At 53.0% G+C, this 15,840-nt stretch overlaps 1 protein-coding gene across 1 annotated transcript; it reads right to left on the bottom strand.

The window, feature by feature from the left end:
* Positions 1-14,066: 14,066 nt before the first annotated feature.
* On the bottom strand, positions 14,067-15,692 carry IUM83_19981 (Gag-Pol polyprotein; the record flags this gene model as incomplete). Its single annotated transcript, XM_067945049.1, has 1 exon — positions 14,067-15,692. One exon carries the CDS (start codon positions 15,690-15,692, stop codon positions 14,067-14,069), a length of 1,626 nt encoding a protein of 541 aa, XP_067786234.1.
* Positions 15,693-15,840: the final 148 nt, after the last annotated feature.

The raw sequence follows: 15,840 nt of genomic DNA, 5'->3' as shown, positions 1-15,840 counted from the left end.
AACTGTGCGGAGCCGGGCCCGCACAACAAGAAGACGGCGCAAGCGGAAAACGTTGCGCAAGTCTCGGTCCGGGACCGACGTAATAAGAGCAGTCTGTTGGCAGACTGCGGCGGTGACGCCGAATGTCAAGACGCTAAGCGTCTTGACGCGCACCGATACTGGATTCCAGTATCGTGACATGGAACTCGCTAGTCCTCCGACGACGGCGTCGGTGTTGACTTCGCTTCCAGCCATGAGCTGAAGCGTTACGCGCGACTTGCACGATGGACGCATCGAGAAGTCTGCGTTCTTCGGACAGCGAAAGAACGGCGAGTGAGAGCGAAGAGCTGAGGCAGCTCTTCATAAGTACCACTGAGAGTGAAGACACTCTCAGTGCGAAGACGAAGCGAGAGCGCTTCGAGGAATAAGGTTGGGACTCGCTGAAGTCGAGTCCCTATTACGAATTGTTGAGGGAGTACAAAGACGTACCCTGGAAGAGATTTCGCGGAGCTTCCGCAGGATAAGGGCATTCAGCACGAGATTGATCTCGTGCCGGGCACGAAGTATTGTGTCACGCGGCAGTGGCCACCGCCGCGAGAGCAAGTGAAAGCGATCGACGACTTCTTTGAAAGTCGTCGTAAAGTAGGACAAGTGCGGGAATCAAAGTCCCCGCACAGTGCTCCGACGTTCTGTGTCAAGAAGCCACAGGATGGCGCATCGTTCATGCCTACAACAAGCTGAATGATGCGACGGTACCGGCGCAGACGCCGATACCGCGAAAAGATGTTATCATCGATTCGATGGCCGGGAGCACCGTTTACAGTGCTCTCGACTTGCGAGATGGATTTTATCAAATTCTAATGCGTGAGAGCGATATCCTCTCACGGCAGTGAGCACGCCAAGCGGCATGCTCTGGAATGGCTAGTAATGCCACAGGGGCTTAAGAATGCCCCTGCGACTTTCAACAGGTGCGTGACGCTTGTTGCGCTCGGTGCGCGACTTCGCACCGAGCTACTTCGATGATGTATTCATCCACAGCCGGGCTGTGGACGGAAGACGACGTAGAGATGCACAGGGTGCATCTCCGAGTTACTTGAGCTTATGCGAAAGCATAAGCTCTACGCGAACCTGAAGAAGTGTATCTTCGGGGCGAGCGAGATACCCGTCCTCGGGTGTCTCGTAGGGAAGAATGGTGTTCGCCCTGACCCGGAAAAGGTCAGAGTGATCAATGAATGGCCAACGCCTTCATGTCAAGGAACTGAGGCAGTTCCTTGAGCTTGGCCACGTACTTGTGCAAGTACGTGGAGACTATGCGGGCAAGATCCGCTCGCTGTCACAGCTTCTTAAGAAAGAAGCTGTGTGGAATTGGACACCCGATTGCCAGCAGAGCTGATGCAGTCAAGCGGGCTTGACTGAGGCGCCGATCTTGGCAGTGGCCGACCAAGATCGCCCATTTCACGTAGTGTGACGCATCCGATTTCGCGATCGGATGCGCGTTATGCAGCACGATCACGAGGGCCGTGATCGTGTCGTCTACTAATCGCGTCAGCTGAAGCCAGCTGAGCGCAACTATCCGTGCATGACAAGGAACTCCTTGCCATGAAGTATGCACTCGCAAAGTTCCGAGTGTATTTGCTTGGAGTAGACCATTTGTGGTCTACACCGACCATGCTTCACTGCGCACCGCAGTGAAGTCGCCACATTTCACAAAGAATGGCGAGATGGCTCTCATTCTTTGCGGAGTATAACTTCCGGGTCGAATACAAACCCGGAAGATTGAACGTGGTGGCCGACGCGTTATCACGTCGGCCGGACTATGCAGAAGCTGTTGACGTCAATGCCATTGACGCCATGCGATCGAGCAAACCCACATCATCTCTGTTGGATGATGTGAAGGCCGCGTACGCGCACGACGCGGACGCGAAGCTCTTGCTGGCCTATGGCACAGCGCCTTCTGACAAGTCCCGTCAGAAGCTGCCCAAGCACTTCGAGCGCGTGCACACCGCTTTCGTGTGCACGACGGACTGCTACTCAATGTAGTCGACGACAACGCGGATCGCGTTGTCGTGCCAAATGACCATGACCTGCGACTCAGGATCATGTACGAGTATCATGATGCCCCGACTGCGGGATATCTCGGACGTGAGAAGACTTACGTCCTTCACGCGCGACTTCTACCGGCACCACCAGTATAGTGGGTGCGCAAGTACATCCGTGCTTGCGAGGTATGCTAACGCGTAAAGCCTGCGCCATTCGCGCAGGCTCCGTTATAATCACTACCGACCTGTCGGAGTGTTGGAAGTCCATGTCTTGGACTTCATCTTTGGTCTTCCCCGGACAGCGGAGGGAACACCGGTGTTGTGGTCTTTGTAGACCGTTTCAGCAAGATGGTACATCTTGCTGCGGTGCCAGCAGAGGTGACCGCGAAGCAGACGGCCCGTCTGCTCGTCGACATGGTGTTCAAACACCATGGCATGCCGTCCGACATCGTGTCGGACAGAGACCCGCGCTTCACAGCGCACCTGTGGCAAGAAGTGTTTACACTTCTTGGGAGCCAGCTTTCCATGTCGACTGCGGATCATCCGCAGACGGACGGTCAAACCGAGCGCGTGAATCGCGTGCTCGTCGATATGCTGAAGAGCTACGCTCACTCGTTCCAATACTGGAGCGAGTGCTTACCGATGGCAGAGTTTGCCATCAATAACTCAGTGCATGCCTCGACCGGGCATACACCGTTCTACGTGAATGCCATGCGGCATCCACGCCTACCGAGTTTACTCGGAGTGATGGCTCCCACTTTGCTGGAGGATCTACGACTGCAATACAGCAGCCGTAGAAACCGCTGACACTTGCACAGTGTCAGCTGCAACAATGGACAACATTACGAGTTGCGCAGGGCGCAGACTCCCCAACAACATGGTTAACGACCACGGGTCTGCGCAGGGCGCAGACACCGCAAGAACCACGCAGAGGCCGGGCCTCTATGGAGAGCGAGCTGAATGACTTCAGCTCGGATGCAATCAGTTTCATCACCAAAAGACAAGCCGTGATTCGGTTTGTCCAAGACATATAGCAGCTTCTGTTGATCAACAGAAGCTGAACGCAGACAATGCGGGCAGAGGCAACACAAATGAATTTAAAGTTGGTTCATTAGTTTTGTTAGCTACACAAAACCTGCCTAGACATGCAGTTTGATTTCGGAGCAAGCAAGCTTGCTCCGCGCTTCATCGGGCCGTTCACTGTGTTGGCACGGCACGGCAACGCATACACGCTAGACATACCGTCTAGCATGCGCCTCCATCCGACCTTTTACGTCGGACGGCTGAAGCCATACCTGCAGCACGAGCCATCTAGCTCGGCTGACCCGAAGCTCGGCAGGAGCCGAGGCAGAAGCGAAGACTTGGCCTCGGCGACGAGCAACCTCTCCTCCAGCGCGCGGACGCGCTGGAGCAACCCCTTCATCTGGGTCCCCAGCTCGACCTGGATATTCGAGGCGGTCTGCGAGACCGCCGCGACTTGGGCCTTCTGGTTCGCCAGCTCCTGTTTCAGGGCGGCGAACTCAGCGCCCTGCAGACGCTCCACGGCGGTCACCTGGTCGTGGAGAGGCGCATACTGATCAGCCCGGGGCTGATCATACCCGGGGCGTGTTCCCACCCCCGCCACCGCCGATCCGTGACGCCCGCGGCTCAACCCGCTGGATTGTTGAGCGGATTGTTGACTATAGTATCCCGAAAACGAACCCTCAAGGGGCTCGTTTTCGTATTCGTTGGAGAGGATTTCCTCCTATCGAGATACATAGAGCCGCGGAACGTCTTGCTGGAGGACGTTCCGGAAATGGTGAGGGCGTACGAGAGCAGTACGCGCTGGCGCAGCGGAGTAACACGAGCGCTGCGATCATCGCCAGCGCCCGAACCCTCACGTGCTAAGAACTTAGCACGGAGCTCTTTGAGACTCTCGGGCACACGGAACGACGTGTACCCGTTCAGGTCGCGGTCGCTCAAGCGAACCGCGCCTGGGAAGCACTTCGTGCACTGAAAACCCTCGGGCACAGCGCACGGCACGTTAGCCTCCTCTGCAGCAATGTGGAGTTGCTCCAACTTTCCACGCTTCGAGTACATCTCGAAGCGATCACGCGCTTGCTTAATCCGATCACGGTAAGCACTCGGCCTCTTGTTGAAGTTCTCAACAAAGGCGTTCCAGCTTTGACAAAGTGCCTGCCATTCGGGCACTTTGCTGCGAGAAGATGTCTGCTTTGAAACCATCGGAGCTCATGAAAGAGTCCGATGTAGTAATCGCGCCTTTGATGCGTTTCCGCATCAAAGTGCAGCTCGGCAGCCACAGCGTCATCTTTGATGGCGCTGCACACGTACAGCGGCACCTCATTCGGAGGTACCGAGTTCCCAAACCGGCCCGCGATCTCGGACGCGGACGGCATCCATGGATCACGCGCTGCAGGCGCAGCGCGCGGAGAGCCTTGAGCTTTGACATCACGCGCTGCAGCAGCAGCGCGCGGAGTACTGAGAGCCCCAGCGGAAGCGAGTAGGGGTATCGCTCTCAGTACGCGAACGCTTCGAACTCGAAGCGTCCGATTCGTCCCCTTCACGCGGGCGAACGTTCTTGGCGTGAGGGTCGAGCGATTCGCTCGACACTGAGTCTTTACGCTTTGAGGGCGAGTCCTCCTCGCCCTCCATGTCTTCATCGTCGTCGTCGAAGTCGACGACGTCACCGTACTTCGCCTTCTGGCGTTCGAGTAGTCGTCGATGGAGAGATGACTCCCATCGACTTTGCGGACTTTCGAGGCGCGCTCATCGTTGAATGAGCGCGGATTTCTTCTCCAAACGCGGAGAATTGACGAATGGTCAATTCCAAAGATTGACGTGCGGGGACCCCGCGCGTCTAACCTTATGGGGGGATGGTGTAACGGGGTTACACGTACAAGTGGCTGCAAGCCACTTGTGAATTTAACAGATAGGTTATCTGTTAAACGTTTTGGATATCACATTGGTGTAAGACATACCGATGGATATTGAAGTGGACCATCACAGTGAGTGGTCCACACATACTAAAGATCCTATTGGTAGAAAGCAGCATCTTTCATCAGACATGATATAGCTGTTCAACCTTATAGATGATAAACAGAGGAAGATCAATTTACAAACAATACAGTTCTCATTTTACCTTAAACTAGCTACTTGGAGTCTTGTCTAAGTTAACTTATATTTGTGTATTCAAATATAATTAACCTAAGTAATTACTAAGTACTTACGCTTCCTCATACACGTTGCGCAACGTGTAAGCTAAAGTAGTGAGTCAAGTTAGACCCACTACACCAAGTGACTTAGATTAGGTAAAATGAGAACTGTATTGTTTGTAAATTGATCTTCCTCTAAAATCTGCTAAAAACTGTTTATCATCTATGAAAGGGTTGGCAGCGGCTGGCTGTCAGAGCCCCGCTAATATGTATACCTGATTGGTAGAAAGATGCTGCTTTCTACCAATAGGATCTTTTGGTATGTGTGGACCACTCATTGTGGTGGCCCACTTCAATGTATCCATTGGCGTGTCTTACACCAATGTGAGGAAGTATCTAAAACCTTTAACAGATATGTCTGTTAAACCATAAGCGGCAATTGCCATGCACAAGTGACAGTTGTCACTTGTGACCGTTGTCATGCACAAGTGACTGTTGTCACTTGTGTGTGTAACCTCGTTACAGCGGCTTCCTGCGGTTAGCGGGATGCTGCGGGGCCTGCCTAGGAGGCGCATGGTCTCGGGGTGTCGGATCCATGGCGGTCGATGCGAATGAAACGAACGAGCTGCGATGCAATAGCCATGCTGACGGACTGCAGACCGCACTTCGCGCGACACACATCAAGGTGGGATCGCTCCAGAGCAGGAACGGCGTGTGGCGGACGCGTTTCGGAGAAAAACGTTGAGGCAACACGACTTGGATTTTGACCGGGTCGATGTACACTCCAGGCGCGAAGATCATCAGGAACAAGTCGCAGATGGCGCTGTGGAGAGCGGCGTCTTGGCGTGGCTTCTCGGGGGGGCGTTAACGACCGATAGTTCTCAGATAAGGATCGATCGCCCGCCTTGTATAGTAGTGACCGGCGCCCTCCTCTGGAGCTGGGTTATTTGCATTAAAAGATGTTGCAGGGTACTGAACCTTGGTACACTGTACCAGTTCCGAGGTACCCGAACCGTTTAACCGAACCGGTCTAATACGACCACACGTTGATTAGACGAGTAGATTGATTGAACGAGTAGTGTAGAATGATGGTTGATTAGACGCACTAGTTGATAGGACGCATGGCCGCGTGTCTTTAGCACTAGCCTAGGGTGTAAGCTCCACCAATCCAATCACTTCTGAATTTCGATTCAACCCCCCAAGTGACCTTCCTCGCCTCGCCCCAAGCCTCGGCGGTGTCAACGACCAAGTCTCCAAGTGTAAGACCCAACTACGACCTTCTTCAGGTTATGAGCCCAAGCACCATGTCGTCTGTCCAAGACACCAAGATCTCCATCGACAAGTTCAACGGCGACAACTACGCCACGTGGAACCGCTACATGCGTGGCGTGTTCCTGACCAAGTCGGTGTGGAGCGTCGTGAACCGCGAGACGAAACCAAGCTTCGTGGACACGAGGGCCAAGGACGACTACGTCAAGTCGAGCAACATCGCGTTCGGCCTGATGTTGCTCCACATGGATGCTGACTATCATCATGTGGTCGACGACTGCGAGGAAGCGTGGGTGGCCTGGACGCGACTGCGTTCGCTGTCCGGGGGGTCGCAGAAGGCTGGACGCATCTACCCGAAGCGCCAGCTCTTCAGCATGGAGATGGCAGAAGGCGGCAATGTGCTTCATCATTGCAATGAAGTCCTCAACATCAGCGCCAAGCTCAGCAACATCGGCGCCAAGATGGAGGATGAAGACGTGGCGATCTGCTTGCTCAGGAGTCTGCCCAAGAGTTTCGAGAACGTCGTTCTCAACTTGGAGATGAGCAACGCAGAGCTGCGCACTCAAGATGTGATCAAGGTGCTCACGAATGAGCACATCAAGCGGCAGGGCGAGAAGACGGCTCAGGTGAAGATTGAAGATGCTGCGAGGGCCTTCAATGCCGAGCGTGAAAGTCGCCACTGCACGTACTGCGGAAAATCGGGGCACGTCATGGAAAAGTGCTGGACCAAGCAGAAGGAGGAGAATCGAGGTGCACGACGTGGCCGGTCTGGTCGCGGTGCGAACAACGTCCAGTGGCGTGACGACAGCGATGACGACTGCGTCGCGTTCGCGGTCTCTATGGAGTGTGGAGTCTCCAGGACCAACAAGTTTCAAGGCTCATGGGCGATCGACAGTGGTGCCACGCACCACATCTGCAACGACAAGGCCAAGTTTGTCGACATCAAGGTGTGCGACGAAGGTGAACTCACGGTCGCCAACGGCAACACGGCCAAGATCATGGGAGTCGGGACGGTCATGCAGCGGGTCACTTTGCCCAACGGCAAGGAGCGTGACATCCGCATTCAAGATGCACTGTACGTGCCAAGCATGAACAAGAACCTGCTCTCGGTACCGCAGATCAACCGAAGCGGACAGTTCAAGGTGGTGTTTGATGGTGCTGAAATGCACACCGCACAGAAGAAGTCGAAGAAAATCGTGGCTTCCGCGGACCTGATCGACGGGCTCTTCTGGCTCCGAGTCCCAAGCTGCGCTGCGAATTCGGTGTCCAAGGCGTCGGTCAACGCGGTGGATCTTCATGCGCGTTTGGGTCACGCGCCGAATGACGTTCTTCGGAAGATGGTCTCAAGTGGCATGGTGACGGGTGCGAAAATGCCGACGTCGTCGAAGAAGTCAAGCCAATGTCGTGGGTGCCAACAAGGGAAAATGGTGCAAAAGCCCTTCCCAAGCAACCCGAACAAGCGCAAGTACAAGCCGTTCGAGTTCCTCCACTTCGACATCTGCGGGCCCATGGAAGAAGAGTCGCTGGGTGGCAGCCGTTACCTGCTGCTCATCACGGACGAAGCCAGCGGCTGCATGTCGGGATTCTGTCTGCGAGCCAGGTCGGAGAGCGAAGGCTGCTTGCGTCGATTCATCACCAAGGTGGAGAAGCAATTCGATGCCAGGGTGGAGTTCGTGCGCCATGATGGGGCCAAGGAGTTCGCGACCAATTCGCTCTTGGCGTACTACGAAGACCACGGCATCGAAGTGCAGCCCACGGTTCGGTATGCGCACCAAACGAACGCGACGGCTGAACGTGCCAACCGAACCATCGTGACCATCGGCCGCAGCATGCTGCACTACGCTGGATTGGACAAGACCTTCTGGGCGGAAGCAGCGATGACGGCGATCTACATCAAGAATCGTCTGCCGTCACCCAAGTCGCCCGACAAAACGCCGTTCGAGATCGTCTACAAGTCCAAGCCCAACGTCAAGCACATGCGGATCTTCGGGTGCAAGGCCTACGTTTTGACGCCGAAGGAGAAGCGACTCAAGTGGGACCCGAAAGCTCGTGAAGGAATTTTCATGGGTTACGAGGAGCGTTCCAAGGCGTATCGAGTTTATGACATCGAGGCGGGGCAGGTGGTGATTTCTCGCGATGTCACATTCGATGAGTCCAGCTTCGACGACTCCAAGGCTGCGGATGGTGAAGAAGTCAACCGACTCACCGACGTTTTCGACGACATGCAAGTCTCCGACGACTCCGGCACAAGAGTATTCACGCAGGCGGGGAAGCGCAAATCGCGTCCGGACAACCAAGATCGCGACAATGTTCGGCGTCCTCGTCGCAGTGCTGGACTCGAAGAAGCAAGTGCGCCTGGACGCACGGAAGAAGAAGAGCAACGTGAATCTACGGCGGCACAAGAAGAAAATCGGAAGAAAACGATGAAGACGGCTCGACCCCACCCATGTTCGGGCGTGCAAGTGCGAATGCTGTGGAAGCAAGTGACAGCGCGGAGCCGAAGACGTTTCAAGAAGCTGTGAACGGACCAGACCAAGTCCAGTGGCGCAAGGCAATTCGCGCCGAACTCAAGTCAATGCGGCTGCGAGGTGTTTTCCGCGCCGCCAAACTGCCCAACAACCAGCGCGCAGTCGGTACCAAGTGGGTGTTCAAGATCAAGCGCAACGCGGACGGATCGATCGAGAAGTTCAAGGCTCGGCTCGTCGCGAAAGGCTTCGTGCAGAAGTATGGCATCGACTACACCGAGACGTTTTCGCCCGTGGTCAAGTACGTCACGCTGCGAATGATCATTGCGGTTGCCAAGTACTTCGGATGGCCGATGGACCAGCTCGACGTGGTGACTGCGTTCCTGTACGGCTTGATGAAGGAGAAGGTGTTCTGCAGCGTGCCTGAAGGCGTGGAACTGGACGACGGTTTCGACTGCGTGGAACTGCTCAAGGCGATTTACGGACTCAAGCAAGCTTCGCGGGTTTGGAACGAGACCTTCGACGAGTACGTGCGCTCCATCGGTTTTCGCGTGTCAAGCTACGACCCATGCCTCTACATCAAGGTCGTCGACGGCGAATGCGTTCTGCTGCTGGTTTACGTGGACGACGTCTTGGTGACCGGAAGTTCAGCTGATATGATCGCGGAAGCCAAGCGCCAACTCAAGTCGCGGTTCGAGATGACCGACAGTGGCAAGTGTTCCTTCATCCTTGGGATCGAGGTGGTCGACAACGTGGATGGCAGTGTTACGCTGAGCCAAGCTCGCTACATCAACGACATCCTGGAGCGCTTCGGCATGCAAGACTGCAAACCCGCTGCAAGTCCAGTCGACATCAGCATGAAGCTAGTTTCAAGCGACGCCATGACCAAGTTGGACGCGCCATTTCGCGAGGCTGTCGGTGCACTCATGCACTTGATGACATCGACTCGCCCGGACATTGCGTTCGCAGTTGGCTACGTGTCACGCTTCATGGAGAACCCGCAAGTCGAGCACTGGATCGCGGTCAAGCGCATCTTCCGCTACCTTCAAGGGACCAAGTCGCACGGAATCTGCTTTTCGCCGGGCAAGGACATCGACTTTCAAGGTTACTCGGATGCCGACTGGGCTGGTGATCTTAGTGATCGCAAGTCTATGTCGGGCTACCTGTTCCAAGTCGCCGGCGGACCGATCTCGTGGGGTTCCAAGAAGCAGTCAAGTGTGTCGCTCTCGACAAGCGAGGCTGAGTACATCGCACTGAGTTTGGCGATTCAAGAAGGCAAGTGGGTGCACAAGCTGCTGTGCGAGATCCTGGTTGCTGCAGGCGGAGTCACGCCCGAATTGAAGTTTTTCGAAGACAACCAGTCGTGCATCAAGATGACCAAGAACCCCGTCAAGCATGGCCGCGCCAAGCACATCGACATCAAGTACCATCCCATCCGCGACGAAGTCAAGCGCGGCGAAGTGATCGTCGAGTACTGCGAGACTGCCACCATGCTGGCCGACATCATGACCAAGGGACTTGCCGGACCACGCCACAAGGACTTGACGGCTGCGCTCGGCGTCCACGCGTGTTCGCATTGAGGGGGCGTGTTGCAGGGTACTGAACCTTGGTACACTGTACCAGTTCCGAGGTACCCGAACCGTTTAACCGAACCGGTCCAATACGACCACACGTTGATTAGACGAGTAGGTTGATTGGACGAGCAGTGTAGAATGATGGTTGATTAGACGCACTAGTTGATAGGACGCATGGCCGCGTGTCTTTAGCACTAGCCTAGGGTGTAAGCTCCAACAATCCAATCACTTCTGAATTTCGATTCAACCCCCCAAGTGACCTTCCTCGCCTCGCCCCAAGCCTCGGCGGTGTCAACGACCAAGTCAACCAGTGCAAGATCCAACTACGACCTTCTTCACGAAGTAGTCGCATTTTCATCGTTCAGTCGAAACGCTCAATCTTACCCATCGTATCGTGGTCTCCTGTGTCATCTTTGACGAATTGTTTGATTCCACCTAAAACAGCGACTGTCTCCTTGTTTTGAAGGATCTTCGCGAAACATAAGCGAGCGTTGATATTGATAGCTGCTTAGATAGTCGCCTTCTTCCAGAAGGTAAGACCCATTTGCCATGAGTTTGGATCGTGAGAAGCCATTCTAAATTATCGTAGTTATCCCTTTGAGCTACATGACTCGGTATGTACATGACTTGTATGTCCTGTTTATCATTATACCACTCGTGAATGTCTTTTAATCGAATCGACGAGTCTTTTCCTTAGCCTTCTTTCTTATAAGAGGGCCTTAGGTGAGATGAAACCTGTTTCAGGATCACAATATAGTTCTTTCAGTAGATCTTCCATAGTTTTGCTCAATATGAAAAGATCTCAACGTTCTCCTAAGCTGATCTTAAATCGAAAGAGGCGACGTAGATATGCCATCAGGGCCTACCTGTAGCTTATCGTAATAATAGTTCATAGCTGTTTTCGTTTGACTACACGTCATCATTGAGTGTTAGTTCCTTGAATCGATATGCGGTCCTTCATAACGGATTTAAACTTATCAGGGGTTAGTTCCTTAATATTTTGCGATCTTTGAATGCCCTTAGCGGATAGTTTGAAATATACCTTTCCATCGATGACCCACTTATCCTTTCAACCTTACACTCATTACCAGGGACGTAGCAGACGTCGGTTTTGCTCGATAAACTAATCATAGCATTACCACAATACTCCTCCTTGAACAAACCAGGGGTTCTTCGATCGAAATCCGCATTCTTCTCGCTATCATCCCTCGGGAGCCATTCCTACTTATGCTCGTTGAAATGATCAATGGGGTCGGGTTCGATGAGTGATGGGAATGGGGTCTCATGCAATCATAATATAATTGAAGGATACGTAGCTTAGCGAGCTGATAGATGACGATAGATAGATGTATCGGCCTTTTGAGCTTAAGGCGACGTTTGTCCTCGCTGAGTCCAACCGTTCCATCCGTGAACTCAGTCAGGTTGTTATGAGTGAAGTGCTCGATCGCCTTGTTAATAACTTTTGGATCAGATTCATAGCTTACTTCCATATGTTTACTCATATCGATTCCAGAGGACGAAAGCTGCGTTTTCCAACCAACTTCATCATATCAGCGATCATAGCGTTGCTTTTATCACCATCATCCCCTCTACGCACATCAGAAACTTGCTCCATGAATCATTTGAACGGACGATGACTATGAGCCTTGATGAAGCTATATACATTTTGTAAGCCATGATTTAGATACCACTTGAGTAGAGGTGGTTAGATTAAAAGTTTCTCACCAAAGTAGCTTCCAATGAGCTTTCGCCCAACCTTAGCCTTGTATTTCCCACGCGACCCATCGAGGTCTTACATATTCTGACCAATTATCTCAGCTGTGGGTTTGATCTCAACATTCTTGAAATGGGGGTCATTTCACTGAAATACTCTTTCAGGTGCTTTGGAGTCTCGATACTACCTTCGAGGAAACCAAAGATCTTATCGTTATTGATGTCATCTATGATACCATCATAAACTTCGATAGTGGTTAGTCGCCCACAAGGCATCTCATTGCCAAGACACGACAGACAGAGGGCATTAACATCGTAGCCGGTGATTTTCTTACAAAGCTTGCCATCGCGAATGGCCGTCTTGTTGCGCTTCGCGTAGCCATTGAAGATGACTGATGGACCACTGGCGATATGGACTTTCATCTTACGATAGATATCGGACTGCTCATTGAGAATACTAATCGATTGCATTGAATTCGATCAGCTTCTTGTATATGAAAGCCTTCACGTTCCGTTTCCTCGTCTTGCTTGACATAGCCTAAGTATCGATGTTCAGGGAGGTTGAATGCTTCAGCTGGCTCCTTAGCCTGGAAAATGAGCTTGATCATCTCATACATAACCTTTTCACTCAAACCTGGTAGACACACACACCGTCAAGGAACATATCGAGATCGAAACGCTCGAATAGCTCACGTTGTGCCTTGATAGCCCGCCTTGGTGAATGGAACGACGTCTAGGTTATTGTACCAAATGAACAGGTCCTTGATTGACTTCATTCCATAGCGCTGCCGAAAACCTCGTACGCGAGCATACGCTTCATCCTTGATATGCTGCTTACGAAGTTTGCAGTAGAAAGCGTGGCCGCCATGATGAACTGGGCAGAGGAAGTGGACAAGAATTTCGCAATATCCCTATTTTCATGTTTTGTGTGTGCTACAAAGCGTATTCCAGCTGAATTGATCGTCGAAACATGTTCGCTCACGTATATGACAATAGCAAGGTCGATGAAGAGGCTGATAAGCTTAGAAAACAGCAGTCCAAGAAAAATAGACCATAGAGTTATTTGAACTGCCTAAGCCAAGGCAGGTGGTAAGCTTGGCTGATTCTATCACCCTCTGAGAAATAGTCTTCCTCAAGCTGGCTGCGCTTAACATTAGATTGTCTTGACTCCCATGTAGCCCTTGTTGATGAATCTGAGATTGTCTTGACTCTCCCATGTAGGCTCGTCGTATCACGTCCACTTGACACGCACGATATTTCAGCTTGCGTGATGATATTTTATTGTGCTCTAAGATTCGCTCAGCATCACAGGTCTGTCCGCTTTCGAATGGTGCGTCAGTCTTCTGAGTATTGAATAGTTTGATCTCATTCGGACTCTTGTAGAGCGCATGGCCGTTTTCCATCGAATCTGAATTCTATAACCATCGAGACCGACGACCTCATAGCCGGTTTTGCTCCATCGCGTGTTATCTTATCAAATACACCTTTAGAGAGACGATATAGTACTGTAGTACCTACTCTTCTATCATTCTCCATACGTTCGGCTAATTCTCGATCCAGATCTTTGCATCTGACTGTACTTTTAAAAGTAAAGGTCGTTTGAGCACTTGATGTCAGAATGCAAAGTGATTGATTTAGGTCCTTAGTTCGCGAACTGCTTGCTACCTCTAAGCCTACTGGATATTCCTGTTGAATACACTCTACTGGATTCCTAACTGGATAGAAGGTCTTCAGCCAATCAGCGAGTGCCACGTAGATGCCCATCCTGTACCCACAATCTTGTACCCACGCGTCCCATCATCAGCGTCCTGTAATCCTCGTCCCATCATCACACGAATGATGGCGGCACCACTGAGTGAAGGTCACACCGGTACCTTACTGGTACACCGCAGCTGGTCGAGGCGATCCCTTGACAACATTCCCACGCGACTCGACGTCGGCTGCGCCTTGGATCCCCAGCTGGTGTCGCAGAACTTCGAACTGCACAGAAGTGATTGCCTTCGTCATGATGTCGGCCAGCATGTCCTTCGTCGAGCAGTACTTCAACACCACCTGACCGTCTTCCACCTTCTCACGCACGAAGTGGTAGCGAATGTCGATGTGCTTGGTGCGCTTGTGGAACTCCGGGTTCTTGGCCAACGCGATGGAGCCTTGGTTGTCCTCGTAGATCTTGATTGCTTCATCGCTTGCCATTTCGCCGAGCTCGCGCAGAAACACCTTGAGCCACACCGCCTCCTGCGTCGCCTCTGACAGCGCCATGTACTCCGCCTCTGTAGATGACAGCGCCACCGTCCGCTGCTTCTTGCTCCTCCAGCTGATGCACCCGCCGTTCATCATGAACGCGTAGCCGCTTGTACTTCTTCTCGATTCGATGTCACCAGCCCAGTCTGCGTCCGAGTAGCCACACACAACTCCGCAGCCGTCACCCTTCGAGAACTCGATGCCATGCGTGGGCGTGGCTTGCAGATACCGGAGCACACGCTTGAGGGCTTGCCAGTGCGTGGGACACGGGTCGGCGGCGAACTGACTTAGCACGCCTACTGCAGCAGCCAGGTCCGGACGCGTCGCCACCATCAGGTACATCAACGCGCCGACAGCACTCCGATACGGCACGTTCTTCATCGTGTCTTCATGCTTGCAGCCACCCTCGCACATGTTCTTGGTCAACTTAAGTCCTGGATCCTGCGGCGTCTTCACGGGTTTGCTGTCCTGCATGCCGAACTTGCTCAGGATCGACTTGAGAAACTTGGTCTGCCGCATCGTCACCTTGCCGGACTCCAAGTCGTTCTTGATCTCCATGCCGAGGAAGTACGTAAGCTCGCCGAGGTCTGTCATTTCGAACCGTTTGCTGAGTGCGCGCTTGGTCGACTCCATCAGCTCGTCGTCGTTGCTGGCCAGGATCAGGTCGTCCACGTAGATGACCACGAAGATCATGCTGTGTCCGTCGCGTTTCACGTAGACGCAATGGTCGGACTCGCACTTGGTGAACCCCAGCTTCAGCATGAACTCGTCGATGGTCTTGTTCCACATGCGCGGCGACTGCTTCAACCCGTACAATGACTGCTTCAGCTTGCACACGTAGTCCGGGTGGTCTTCATCGACGTAGCCGTCCGGTTGCACCATGTAGATCTCTTCGTCCAAGCCGCCATTCAGGAACGCCGTCTTCACATCCATCTGATGCAGCTTGAGACCATACTTGGCGGCCAAACTCAGCACGGCCCGGATCGACGTGAACTTGGCCACTGGAGCGAAGGTCTCGTCGTAGTCGATGCCGTACTTCTGCGAGAACCCCTTGGCCACCAGACGCGCCTTGAACCGTTCGACCTCTCCAGCCTGGTTCTCCTTCACGCGAAACACCCATCTGTTGCCGATGGCCTTGCGTCCCTTCGGCAGTGAAGAAGGTCGTACTGGGAACTTGCACTTGTTGGTCTTGGTCGTTGACACCGCCGAGGCTTGGGGCGAGGCGAGGAAGGTCACTTGGGGGGTTGAATCGAAATTCAGAAGTGATTGGATTGTTGGAGCTTACACCCTAGGCTAGTGCTAAAGACACGCGGCCGTGCGTCCTATCAACTAGTGCGTCTAATCAACCATCATTCTACACTACTCGTCCAATCAACCTACTCGTCTAATCAACGTGTGGTCGTATTGG

The sequence above is a fragment of the Phytophthora cinnamomi genome (assembly GCF_018691715.1).
Source record: "Phytophthora cinnamomi strain GKB4 chromosome Unknown Contig69, whole genome shotgun sequence".
Lineage (NCBI taxonomy): Eukaryota > Oomycota > Peronosporomycetes > Peronosporales > Peronosporaceae > Phytophthora > Phytophthora cinnamomi.
The sequence above is the reverse complement of the archived record's forward strand: the minus strand, read 5'-3'. Positions and strand labels throughout refer to the sequence as shown.